Source organism: Martes martes (genome assembly GCF_963455335.1).
Source record: "Martes martes genome assembly, chromosome: 17".
In the NCBI taxonomy this organism is placed as follows: Eukaryota; Metazoa; Chordata; class Mammalia; order Carnivora; family Mustelidae; genus Martes; species Martes martes.
This window is the reverse complement of record NC_137905.1, coordinates 42,842,395-42,855,321: the sequence shown is the minus strand read 5'-3', so window position 1 is coordinate 42,855,321 and position 12,927 is coordinate 42,842,395. Positions and strand designations below refer to the sequence as shown.

The 12,927-nt window shown below is 53.1% G+C and overlaps 1 protein-coding gene across 1 annotated transcript; it reads left to right on the top strand.

The window, feature by feature from the left end:
* The first annotated feature begins 1,025 nt into the window (after nt 1-1,025).
* Nucleotides 1,026-12,691, top strand: CLIP3 (CAP-Gly domain containing linker protein 3). Its single transcript, XM_080829051.1, has 13 exons — nt 1,026-1,203; nt 4,228-4,367; nt 4,452-4,545; nt 4,757-4,918; nt 5,341-5,459; nt 5,955-6,191; nt 8,602-8,737; nt 8,885-9,013; nt 9,666-9,809; nt 9,883-10,006; nt 10,210-10,274; nt 10,670-10,742; nt 11,144-12,691. The coding sequence occupies exons 1-13, from the start codon at nt 1,041-1,043 to the stop codon at nt 11,196-11,198; spliced, it is 1,641 nt and encodes a 546-aa protein (XP_080685177.1). The 5' UTR covers nt 1,026-1,040; the 3' UTR covers nt 11,199-12,691.
* Nucleotides 12,692-12,927: the final 236 nt, after the last annotated feature.

Below are 12,927 nucleotides of genomic sequence, written 5' to 3'. Positions count from 1 at the left end.
GTGTGCCCTTGGGCTAGTGGCTTAACCTTTCGGAGTCTGGTAAGTGCTCTTGAGCACTCTGTGATGATATCGACATGACTGATGATGGAAGAGGATGAAAGGGGTCTACAAAATCATCCCTCTAAGACACCCTTTATATGCGGCAAGCATAGAGGAGTTAGGTCTGAGACCTCAGAGAGAGAGAAAATATTCATAATCACCACTACACTAAGACCCCTGCCCTAACTGGCCTGGTTTGCAGGCCAGCGGGAAGGCTATATCCCTGGCGTATGCCCAAAAAAGAACTGTGCCCGCTTTCCCATCCCTCTCCTTTTGCCCTTGTCTCTGCTTCCTCTCTCTCTGTTTTGATGTCTCACATCTTTTTTTCGTGGCCATCTCTTCTTTCTCCATCCTCCGCGCCTATCCTTTTCTCAACGCTGCCTCAAGTCTTTTCATCAAAGCGAGGAGCCTCCCAGTATCTCCGCCCCCGCGCCTGGTGGGGGGGTAACATTGCGCATGCGCTGTCAGCGCCCCTCCCTCTCCACCCCCATCCCCTGTCGGCGTCTGGGCCTCGTCCCCTTCTGTCTCCCTCTCCTCCCCCATCACTTCCCCCGACACTGACACCCCATTACTCCAGTCTCCTCAGTCTCAGCTTTGGTCTCCAGACCCATCCGCCCAAGGTAAGATGGGTAGAGGGGAGGCCCGCGGAGAAGGGGAGGGGCGAAGCATCCTGCATCCCGAGATAAACAAACCAGGGGAGGGGGCGGCCTAAACCGAGGGGCCTGACGTGGGAGGAGAATGGGGGGCTGGACCTGGGGGAAGTACTGGGCGCTGGGCCCGCATACCACGGTCCTCTGAGGGGTAATGGTCGTCGCTATGATTGCCCAAAATCCAGAGCTGGGGGCGTGGGAGCCACTGAGGGCCTTGGAGCTTCGGGGAGCTTCTGGGGGCTCACACACTGGACCCTGTGGGGCGCTCTCTATAACTGACCGCCGTCTCCAGGATTTGCCTGAAAGCCACCCCCAACTCTACACGCGCCCCCCGGAGGGTCACTGAAGACCATGACTAAGACAGATCCCGCTCCGATGGCCCCTCCACTCCGGGGGGAGGAAGAAGAAGAGGAGGAGGATGAGCTGGTCCCCGAGGCCCCCAGCCCCACCCAGGAGCGCCGGCAGAAGCCTGTTGTGCACCCCTCGGCACCTGCCCCCCTCCCCAAGGACTATGGTAACCACCTTCCCCACCCTGCAATTTGGTCTGGAGCCATGGGTGGCCAGGGAGGTTGGGCTGAGCTCTGCTGGTGATTCTGGGGGATTTGAAAGTGGCCCAGGGGAGTCTTGGCCCTTGGACTCCCCCCTTCATTAATTAATTCATTCACCCGTTGGAGAACAGAATTGGAATAATCCTAATCTTTGTTTTATGACACATCATTCAATCATTTAGTCATTCAACAAACATTTACTGAAAGCCTGTCATGGACCTGGCTCTATGCTAGGAGCTTGGCGCAAAGCATGGAGCCACACAGACCCAGTCTTCGCCCTGAGAGAACTTATGGGCCTCAGTGACAACCTACACTGATAACAATGTAATATAATATAAAGGTATAATTACAAGACATGATGAGAATTGTGTTTGCCAAGAACTGGATGCTGCAGGAGCTTTTTAAGACATGGTTTCCATGAGGAGGTAGCATTTGAGGAAGACCCAAGGATGAGTGGGGTTTAACAAGAGAAAGGGCCAGGGGAAGGGAGTACCCAGAGAGATTATTACAGGAGTAAAGGCTCTGAGTTCAGAAGTTGTGGAGCAGAGAGGGTGGCCTTTTTGGAGAAGCTGAAGGTGTCTAATCATTTACCAAGCATGTTTAGCCATTGCTACTACTCTGTGACAAGCTTTATTCTGGGTGATAGAGATTTAATGTTGAGCGATCCAAGCATGATCCCTGTTCTCAGGAGGGAGCAAGTAATAGTTAAACCAGGCAAGTCAGATGGAGTGAATGCTATGGAAGAAATAAAGAAGGGACATATAATAGGGGGGCCTGGGGGCAACACCTTGAGACGGAGTGGTCAGAGTGGGTCTTTCTGATTGAGGTGGGATTTAGACTAAAGCCCAGAGCATGAGGAGGAATCAGCCATAGGAGAGCTGGAGAAAAATAGTTCCCGGTTGCGAGGAGCTAGTGCAAAATCCCTGGGCAGGAACAGAAGACCGTCCTGAAGCTGTAGTTAGGGAGTGATGGGAATCAAGGTGAGCGTTTGGTAATGATTACATCTGGGAGGGCCTTAGGGGCTACTGTGAGGACTTTGAATGAGTGTGATTAAGGGAGGGCACTTGGTGGGGAGATATTTAAAACCAGCAGGAGTGGTGGATCTGATTTATATTTTTAAAAGTTCCTTCTGGCTACTGGATACAGAAGGTGGAGGGGGCTTTTAGAAGATGTTGGCTGGAAGTTCCCGGCAGCTGTAAGTTCAGAAACTAGACACCAGGTTCAAAGAGTAGGGGTCGCTAGGGATGGCATCTGTGACCGTGTCACCTGCTAGAGGCAGGTCACAGAGGCTCCAAGTTGAGCTCAGTCTGATAGAAAAATGAGAACATTATCTGGGTGTCCAGTGCAAGGAACCCACGCCAGGAAAATGGAAAACCTCGTTTGGAAATGTAGCTAGACATGGCTGGGGCCTGTGGCCTGGTGGGAGGCCAGAGGGCGTAGGCTGTTCCCTGTGCCCCACCCCTGCCTCCCTCAGACTCTTGCTCGTAGAACAAGGAGGGTTTTGGTCATAGAACATGAAGGAATCTGGAAATGGGGTCTAGGAGAGAGGGTGGGGGCCGAGGTGGATTCGGTGAAGAACTTGTGTATTCGTGAATGAAATTGTGTGCAGTTAATTTAGCAGGACATTGATTGAGCACCCACTGCATGCCAGCTGCGGTTCTGGGCCTTAGGGAAAAGGGAGCGAACAGAGAGCACTGAAATGTAGTGCTTACATCCTAGTGAGGGAGACACGTGAGAGAGGAAAAGAGGAAAAGTGAGGAAAGAAGAAAAACAAAGGAAAAGAAGGAGGGAGAAAGGGAAGGAAGAAGGAGTAAACAAGTTAATGTTAAGTAGTGGGATAGGCTGTGATTAAAGAAGGAAAAAAAGGGCCCGGGATGGAGAAGGGCACAGGTGCTGATTTACATGGGGTGGTCTGGGGAGGCCTCCCTGAAGAAGCGACATTTGGGTAAAGCCTGCCAAGCCCTGAGAAGGCTTCGGGGTGGGGGTGGGGGTGTGGAGACACTGTCCCAGGCAAGCAAAACAGCAAGTGCCAAGCCACTAAGACAGGAATGTGCCAGGCGTGTTGGGAGGACAGAGGGAGCCAGTGTGGCTGGGTCAGATGAGTGAGGGAGAGAGGGCAAAGAACAGATGAGGCCAGTTTGTGCAGGACTTGTGGGCTGCGGGGAGGACGGTGGTCAGTAATTCGAGTGTCGGGGGGAGCCTGGGCCAGGTTCTGAGCCAAGGAGGGTTGTGACGTGACTGGGGTTTTAAAAGGAGCCCACAGGCTGATTCCTGGAGACGCTGTGTCTGTGGCGCTTTCCTGGGCTGTGTGACATCCGGGTGTTCATTTCCTCATTCATTCAGTACGCGCGGGGCTCCTAACGTGCTCCAGGTCCTGTGCTGAGTGTTGATAATGCTACAGGGAGCACCAGCCATCAGAGCCTGGGGGGGAAATGCAGGTTCCTCTAGGCCCTCACCCTGGCTGGCCGCAGCTACCTCCTGCACCTGGGTACCTTTTAATGTTACTGCACAGTATTTGAAAAATTGAGATTTTTTTTCTTAAAAACCTGGTTTTCTGGGTTTTGTTTTGTCTTAACTTGAGATTTAGCCAAATTGTGCCCATTCTCTGCCAGGGCAGCAGTGTGCTAGAGCAATAGCCGCCCCCCCTCATCCCCTAACCACCCCCCAACCCTGGGGGGACACATGCAGACTCAAGGTACCGCACTCCTTCCACACTCTTTAGTTTCAAGGAGTGGAGTTTGCTGCTCTGTAGGATTGCTAGATTTTTCCAACTTGGCAAGACACACAGGGGTGTCCAGAGTTCGGTGTGAAATTTTCTGATCTTGAAGCCGCATGCTGGCCACACAGAAAATGTCTGCGGCCCGTGTGCAATATGGTTTGAGACCGCGCATTAGAAGATCTTAAAGGCAAAAGCCTAGAGCTGTCCTGCTTCAGGATGGAAAGAGGGAGTCAGCTTGCCTGGGGTGACTTTGGACCTCTTACTGCCCTAGCCTTCACATTCTTCGATCCCAATGACCCGGCATGCCAGGAGATTCTCTTTGACCCCCAGACCACCATCCCTGAACTGTTTGCCATTGTGCGCCAGTGGGTGCCCCAAGTCCAACACAAGATCGACGTCATCGGCAATGAGGTAAATACTTGGGAAGCCAGGAAGTGAGAGGACAGGGTCCCTCACATGTTTGGGTAAACCTCCCTGGTCCCGTGGTTCTCCCAGATTCTGCGTCGAGGCTGTCACGTGAATGATCGTGATGGGCTGACCGACATGACACTGCTCCACTATGCGTGCAAAGCTGGGGCCCATGGAGTTGGTAAGGTCCAAACCCCCAAAGCTTGAGCCCCAACCCGTAGGACCCCAGACCAGACACCTTCAGAACCACTCAGAATCCTGCCCCTCAGACCCCCACCCTGAATCCTCAGCCCAACATGCTAAAGCACGGTCCCTGAGGCTCAGGGCCTTCCCAGTGCCTTGGACCCAGGCTTTGGAGGAGGGGATGCAAGTTGACCTGGGCTGTTGCGCAGGGGACCCCGCTGCGGCTGTGCGCCTTTCGCAGCAGCTGCTGGCATTGGGCGCTGATGTAACACTGCGCAGCCGCTGGACCAACATGAACGCGCTTCACTACGCTGCCTACTTCGATGTTCCCGACCTGGTGCGCGTGCTGCTGAAGGGCGCAAGGCCAAGAGGTGAGCAGGAGGGACCCGGCTGGAATGAGATGGGACCCAGGCCTAAGAAGGAGGCTGGAAGCCGGGGGAGGGTGGCCCGGATGTGTTTGGGGGAGGGGGCAGCTGAGGGTCGAGGGGACCGGGATCTGAGGAGATAGGAGTAGGTTGGAGGCAAGAGATGCGGGAGATGGGGCCCAGACATCCGTGACCTATGGCCAAGGCTGAGCTGGAACTGGTTGGGGGGGAGGAACTGGTTGGAGGGGCAGGGCCTGAGGAGGACCTGGGTAGGGGGGTGGGGGGTGGGGAGGGGCTCTGCATGCGAAAAGCTGCACTGAGGCGTGTGGCTTAAGAGATGGGCATGGGGAGGCTGTAAGGTGGTGTTGGGGGACAGGGCAGGGTGCCAAGACCACCCACCTGGAACCCTCCTCTCGCCCACAACCCAGTGGTGAACTCCACGTGCAGTGACTTCAACCATGGCTCAGCCCTGCACATCGCTGCCTCCAACCTGTGCCTGGGTGCGGCCAAATGTTTGCTGGAGCATGGTGCCAACCCAGCGCTACGGGTACTGCACCCCTGGCCCAGCCCCCAGTAGCTTCCTTCTTCCTTCCCCACCCTTGCCCGGCCAGCAGAGGGGGAAGGGGGCCAGGACCACTTGCATTTCTGGAAGCTCCTTAGAAAAATCATTTGTACATTCAACAGATGAGGTGGTAGCTGGTATTTACCATCACATGGTCCCATTCCAGGCTTGGGCTCTCCCGGGGCATGGCTTCCCTTAGATCATGCCCCAGAGACTGAAGTGTGACCTTCATTCCCTTGGCTTCACCCCTAGTTCCACCCTCAATTACTTGAAATCCCCAGCCTGAGGTTGGGGGTGGACTTCCCCGGGAGGTGGTCTGTACCTCAGTGCCTCACCCCTTTGTATTCCCATGTTGGCCTAGGGTATGACCTAGCTCTACCTTGACTTTACCTAGACTGGGGTTCTCTAGGAGCATGAGCTCAGTGGAGTTACATCCTGTGCCCCTGACTCCTCACTTCCTTTCTTCCCACTGGTCCCCAGAACCGAAAGGGACAGGTACCAGCGGAGGTGGTCCCAGACCCCATGGACATGTCCCTGGACAAGGCAGAGGCGGCACTGGTGGCCAAGGAGCTGCGAACACTGCTGGAGGAGGCCGTGCCGCTCTCCTGTGCCCTCCCCAAGGTCACACTACCCAACTATGACAACGTCCCGGGCAATCTCATGCTCAGTGCACTGGGCCTGCGCCTGGGAGACCGCGTGCTGCTGGATGGCCAGAAGGTCAGAGACTGGGGAAGGGTGGGGAGGGCGGCCCTCATGACTCAGAGCTGGGTCCTTGGACAGAGTGTAGTCCCTCTCTTCATTCCCACAGTTGTTCTGTGAGTGCTTCCTTTGTGCCCCACCCTGGGCTGAGCTCTCAGTGCAGGGAGGGAAGACAGATCTATCACCTGACAGCGTCAGCCCAGAACAGTCGTGGGTGTCAAGAGGAAGCAGAGTGATCAGTGCAGCTCTGCACCTGTGAGTTCCCCTGGGCCTTGTAGGCCCTAGGCAGGGCCCACCTCTGCTCCCAGAGTGGTCAGTACTTAGGGAGAAAAAGGACAGGTCAGAACAATCAGGGGTGTGATGGGACGGATGCACCTCCTTGATAGAGAGGGATGAGCCAGGAGAAGAAAAGGAAAAGGGGGGTCCCACTTAGGGGGAGCAGGTACAAATGCCCAGAAGGCAGAGAGAATCTTGATTCCTCCAGCTTTGATTTCTTTTTCTGGTGTCTCCATGCTGGACCCAGCTGGTCCTTGGGAATTAAGGGCTATATGAGCCCAGATCCACTCTCATGGAAATTTTTTTCTAATGAAGGAGAAATGTCCAATCAAGGAAACCCATAGTTTAAGATAATTTCTGGTAGCATCAAGGGTTTTGAAAACCATTAAATGCTTGGATTTAGGGTTGCCTGGCTGGCTCAGTCAGTAGAGCATGTAAGTCTTGATCTCAAGGTCATGAATTTGAGTTGGATGTTGAGATTTCTTTAAAAAAATTTTTTTTAGGTTAAAAAAAAGTTTGGATTTAGTAAATTGCCCCTGGCTGAGGGCATATGTAGTCAGTTTTAGCTGGGATGCTCCAAAGGCTTCTATGAGGAGCTGATGCCTGAGGCAGAGGAATCAGCAGGTCCAGAGGCCAAGAGGAGGGAAGGGGTAGTGGGACTGGAGGGAGACATGGAAAGACCAGCAGCGGCTGGATCACACCAGACCTGCAGGCCACTGGAAGGAATTTGAATTTCGTTGCTTGTACAGTGAGGAATTTTGAAAGTCACATTGTGTTTCCCTATCAAGGGTTTTGCATGCATCAGCCCCATCTGTAACACCTTCTGTACCTGAGCTAATCAAATCCATGTGACAATTCTGAAAGCAAAATGGTTTGACTCTCCCCATTTTACAACCCAGAAGACTGTAAGAGGCTCAGAGAGCTGAAGCCTTTGTTTGAAGATAAGAACAATAATAATAGTCTGCCTCTTAGAGAAACAGCATAGCACAGTGGTTACGCACTCAGGCAAATCTCAGTTTTGCTGCTTTCCAGCTGTGGGGCTTGGGGCCGCTGATTCCCCTCTCCAGATATCAGTTTCTTCATCTCTAAAATGGAACTAATAATAGTACCTACCTTAGGTGGTTGTATGAGGCTTAAATTAATTAAAATCCGGAAAGCCCTTAGAATAGGGTTTGGTGCATCCCAAGCGTTCTCTGTATGCCAGGCAGTCTTCTGATCCCCACACCAATTCTCCAGAGTAGGCACTATCAATTCACCCATTTTATAGACGAGGAACTGGAGCTTAGAGAATGAAGCGGCCTCACATGGTGATCATAGCCATACCCACTGAAGGCTCACGGCAACTAACTGAATTTGCATATATTGCAAGTGTTTCAACTAGCCAGCTAGCCTATGAAGTGCTTTGCTATCTCCATTTTACAGGGGAAACTGAGGCCTCAGAGGTCATTTGACCAAAGTTGCAAGATAATAATAGTCAACATTCACTGATCCCTCACTCAGCACCAGGCCCTGTTCTGAGGCCGTGCCAGCTCTGTCTAATGGACCTTTCCATCTGTGAGGATGGAAATATTCTGTGTCTGTATTACCCAATAAAATAGCCATTGGCCGGGGCACCTGGGTGGCTCAGTGGGTTAAAGCCTCTGCCTTCGGCTCAGGTCATGATCCCGGGGTCCTGGGATCGAGCCCCACATGGGGCTCTCTGCTCAGCAGGGAGCCTGCTTCCCCCTCTCTCTCTGTCTGCCTCTCTGCCTACTTGTGATCTCTGTCTGTCAAATAAATAAATAAAAAGATAATAATAACCATAAGCCACATGTGGCAATTGAACACTTGAAATGTGGTGAGTGCAACCAGGGCAATTAAATTTATATTTAATTTCAGTTCACTTAAATTGTTATCTGTGGCTTATGGCTGTTTACTGCACTGAACCGGGCAGTTCTATAACCATGCTATAAGGTGGGTGTGATTTCTGTTCCCATATCATAGATGAGGACAGAGAGGCTCAGTGCTGTTCAGTCATACAGACAGTAAATGGGGGTGTCCAGATTGGAGCTCAGGGTTCCCTCATCCACTCTCCATGCTGCCTGTGTGCCCGTGATCTATCATGGCCTCTCAAGGACCCCCTCCAAAACCTTATCCTCCCTTGTTTCCTCAGACGGGCACACTTCGGTTCTGCGGGACCACGGAGTTCGCCAGTGGCCAGTGGGTGGGCGTGGAGCTGGATGAACCCGAGGGCAAGAATGATGGCAGTGTTGGGGGTGTCCGTTACTTCATCTGCCCTCCGAAGCAGGGTCAGTCCCACCTGGGGCTCAAAAAGGGTGGCAGTGGGGTCCACTCAGTAGTTCTCATGCTGCTGACTGGTGATGGGGTGGGGAGATGATGGCCGGGCAGAGGGCAGAGGCTTGGACCACTCCCAGCACAGGCTCTGTCCTTGCCAGGTCTCTTTGCCTCTGTGTCCAAGATCTCCAAGGTAGTGGACGCACCGCCTTCATCGGTCACCTCCACACCTCGGACTCCTCGGATGGACTTTTCCCGTGTCACTGGCAAAGGCCGCAGGGAACACAAAGGTCAGAGGGGGAGCCTTCTGGGTGAGGAGAGCCAATCTGAGGATATTCTATGGGGAGCCCGGCTTTGGTGACTCAGTTTCTCCTCAGGCCCAAACTCCTGTGTTAGAGGACAATCTCTGAATTCACTTTTATGACTCTGTTTCTCCTTTGACATAGTACTGGTCCCCCACCCAGTTCTTCAAAGGATCTGTGGGTTCTCTGCCTTCTGTTACTTAGTTTCTCCTCAGGGCAAGGGTTTTCCCCCAGTTTTAGGGAAGAATCTATGGGGTTCCTGCCTTTAATGACTTTATTTATCTTTATACCCAACTCCTTCCTTCATTTTAAAAGGATAACTTCTGGGCTTCTGACTTCTGTGACTCAGTTTTTCCTTTGGGCCCAGATAATCTCAGTTTTGAGAAAGGATTTTGGGGTTCTCCAGGTTCTTGACTCAGTTTCCCCTCAGGCCTAGCCCCCATCCCCCCACCCCCTGCCCAATTTTCTGGCAGTTGAGATTGTTTCCTTTCAAGTCCCAAACCCTGTTTCTGGAGAAGGCTCTAGAGTTTCTGACTGGAGTCAGGACAGAGTTTCTACCTTGGGTCTTTCTGGGTGGCATGGAGTCCCCAGGGCTGGCATCTGGGGACCCCACTCCTTCCCACTGTACCCTTTACCCCAGGCAAGAAGAAGCCCCCATCATCCCCGTCTCTGGGCAGCCTGCAGCAGCGGGAAGGAGCCAAGGCTGAGGTTGGAGACCAAGTCCTTGTCGCGGGTCAGAAGCAAGGGACTGTGCGCTTCTATGGGAAGACAGACTTTGCCCCTGGTGAGGACAGTGATCTGGGGTTCGGGGTTGGGCAGGTAAGACCTTGAGGCATCCTGACACCCCACTGCTGCAGGTTACTGGTATGGCATTGAGCTAGACCAGCCCACTGGCAAGCATGATGGCTCTGTCTTCGGTGTCCGGTACTTCACCTGCCCCCCACGTCATGGAGTCTTTGCGCCAGCATCCCGAATTCAGAGGTGAGCCCAAACGCCAACCCCAACCCAGGGCACCTCCCAGAACCCTGATTCCCCATGCTTCTCAGGCATATCTTCCTCTCAGACCAGCAGGGCAGTGTGGATACCCCCCTCCATACCCTAGCTCTTCCTGAACCCTGTGGGTTCAGCTTCTTTCCTGGCTTCTTGTGATTCTGACTCCTCCCACTCTTCTTATGTCTCCCCAGGATTGGTGGATCCACTGACCCCCCTGGGGACAGTATCGGAGCTAAAAAAGTGCATCAAGTGACAAGTGAGTTGGGATTGGGATATAGGAGGTAGAGGAGGGGTGAGGGTTTGGGGATGGGAGGAAGGGTCTTGGGTTCTCAAGTATATGCTGGTGACAGAATTTCCAGGACTTAACAGGGGGATACAGGGCCCAGGAAAATGATGAGACAGGATCCCAAAGAGGATAAGTGCTATGGGGTAGGGTATTGGGAATGTTAACAACAAGGCTCTGGGCAGGCACTGGGGACATTGGTAGGTATGGGGGATACAAGGAATGTTACTAACAAGAGATCCAGATGGGTATTGGAATGTGGGGTCCAGGTGGGTATTGGGGACATGGATAAGTATCAATGACAAGGAGTCTGGTTGGGTATTGAGGGTCTCTCATCCCCTTACCTGAGACCTTGCCCTTCCCTTCAGTGACACAACCCAAGCGCACTTTCACGACAGTCCGGACCCCAAAGGACATCGCATCAGAGAACTCCATCTCCAGGTGGGTAGCCCACCCTTGGCCCATCTCCAGGGGGATGTTCAGGGAGGGGTTGCACAAATGGCCATTGGACACAGGGATCCAGACTTCTGGTTGGGGCTGTAAATAGAGGTTAGCAAAACTTGTGACTAGTCAGCTGACCCAGAAATGTTTTTTAGGGGGTGAGGTCCCACATTGAATTCTGGTGGCTTCCACTCTTAAGGGGCAGGTAGAGGAGGCAGAACACCTTCCACTTCACAAGAGCCTGAGAAGGCATTGCCAGACAGGTAGAGGCAGAATCCAGAAAGGCCAAACCCTAGTCACTTGGGGAAGGGTAGGGGTCGGGGGAGGAGGGTGGTGATGAATCCAGATGTTCTTGTATTCTGCATCAAGGTATGACGGATGGACGTGATTCTCCATTCCAGGTTGCTCTTCTGCTGCTGGTTTCCCTGGATGCTGAGGGCGGAGATGCAGTCTTAGAGGCCTGGATACCTGACAGAGAGTCAAAGAGTCCCCTCTAGCATCTCCTGACACAAGGAGCCCCTGAGTCACCCTGAGATAGAGATTCCCAGTAACACATCCAGAATAGAGACCCCATTAGCCAGCCCTCGATCACTGAGGCCCCATTATTAACAGATTCCCTCATGATAACCCCCAAATACAGACCCCATGGTACCCAGAAAGAGATTCCCTGAGTGTAGCACCTTCAGGCTAGTCCCTGTCCCCAACCCCTCAGAGCAGACCCCCCAATAACATGTTTCCACATCACCTCAAAGGATGGTGACCTCTACATAATGGCTCCAGAGCAGAACATTCCTGAGTCATTCATCACTGGATCAGAACCCTCCCCCATTAACAAAGACACCCCCCTCCATCAAGTCCCTTTGAAATAAACACAGGTCATACCTCCAGAGCAACAGAGTAACAACTACATTTAACATCAGTTCCCTCAAGATGTTGTGACCACCATGGTCACCCCAAAAACTTACACTGCAATCAGAGACACCCTACATTAACAAATCCTCGCTCTTACCCCTCAAGAAGAGACCCACATTAACCAACCCACTCTCACCCCCAATTTACAGACACCAAAACAGTCCTGGAAGTGCTAATTACAGGACCCCTAAGTCTTCCTACCCTCTGCGCCCTGAAGAAGCCCCCAGTGCCTTGTATGAAGCCCACCCCACACGGCCCACAGCCCCTGTGCTGGCCAGGCTCCCAGAAAATTCTCTATTTTTTAAGTAACGATTTCCCCCTTTGGGGGACCCCAAAATTTGGAGGCCCCATTCTGGGACTCTGGGGATCCCAGACCCCAGAGTACATGTCCCAAATTCCCCTGTGCCCCCAAGTCCTATAGCTCCTAAAGGACCTCAAGGCCCTAACTCCCAAATCATGGAATCCCCAAATCCCCAGGGAATCCCAAATTTTAAAATTCAATCCCAAGCCCCTAGGAAACCCCAATCACGGAGGTCCTTGTGCCTGGGATGGAGGAGACTGCAGTCAGGATATGCATCCCGGGCTCCCAGAGCACCTCAAGCCCTGTTCATAGGCACCAGGAGACCCCAAACAGGAATTCTCATCCCTGGAAACCGGAGCACTTCAATGCCCTGAGTCGATGGATCTCAAGACACCCAATGTAAAGAGCCCCACCCCCAGGGAACCCCAAATCCTAAAGCCTCCATCTCTAATATATGAAGGGCCCCAAGGCCTTGAGGGGATCCCAAATCCTGGAACCCCTATTTCAATCTACGTTCTGGTCACAGGTCCAAAACACCGAATCTGAGTCACTGGCCCCAAAGGACCTCACAGCACCCGGGTCAGACCAACAGCCTGAGGGAGAACCTAAAGGCCCAGGGGGTCTAGGGTGGACCTGGGGCCCTGACCACCAAGGACAGCTCACGACTGCCCCTTCACTGCATGTCCCCGAACTCAGCATGACCCCTATTCCCTTCAATAAAAATGTTTCTATGGCTTGTCTGCGTCAGGTCAGTATTTGGGGAGTTGTAGGCCTGCCCTTGGACCCTTGCTGGGGTAGGACGAGAGAGGAAGTCCTTCCCTCAATCAATCCTCCCTGCGGAATGGGAACGGAATGATTTACCCTGCGGGAAGTCGTTCTAACAGTCCTGCCTCCTTCGTGCGGCTTCCCTACCGATCTTGCCCCTTCCAAGGCTACCGCTCCCATCTGCGGCCACTCCGCAGCGCAACTGGT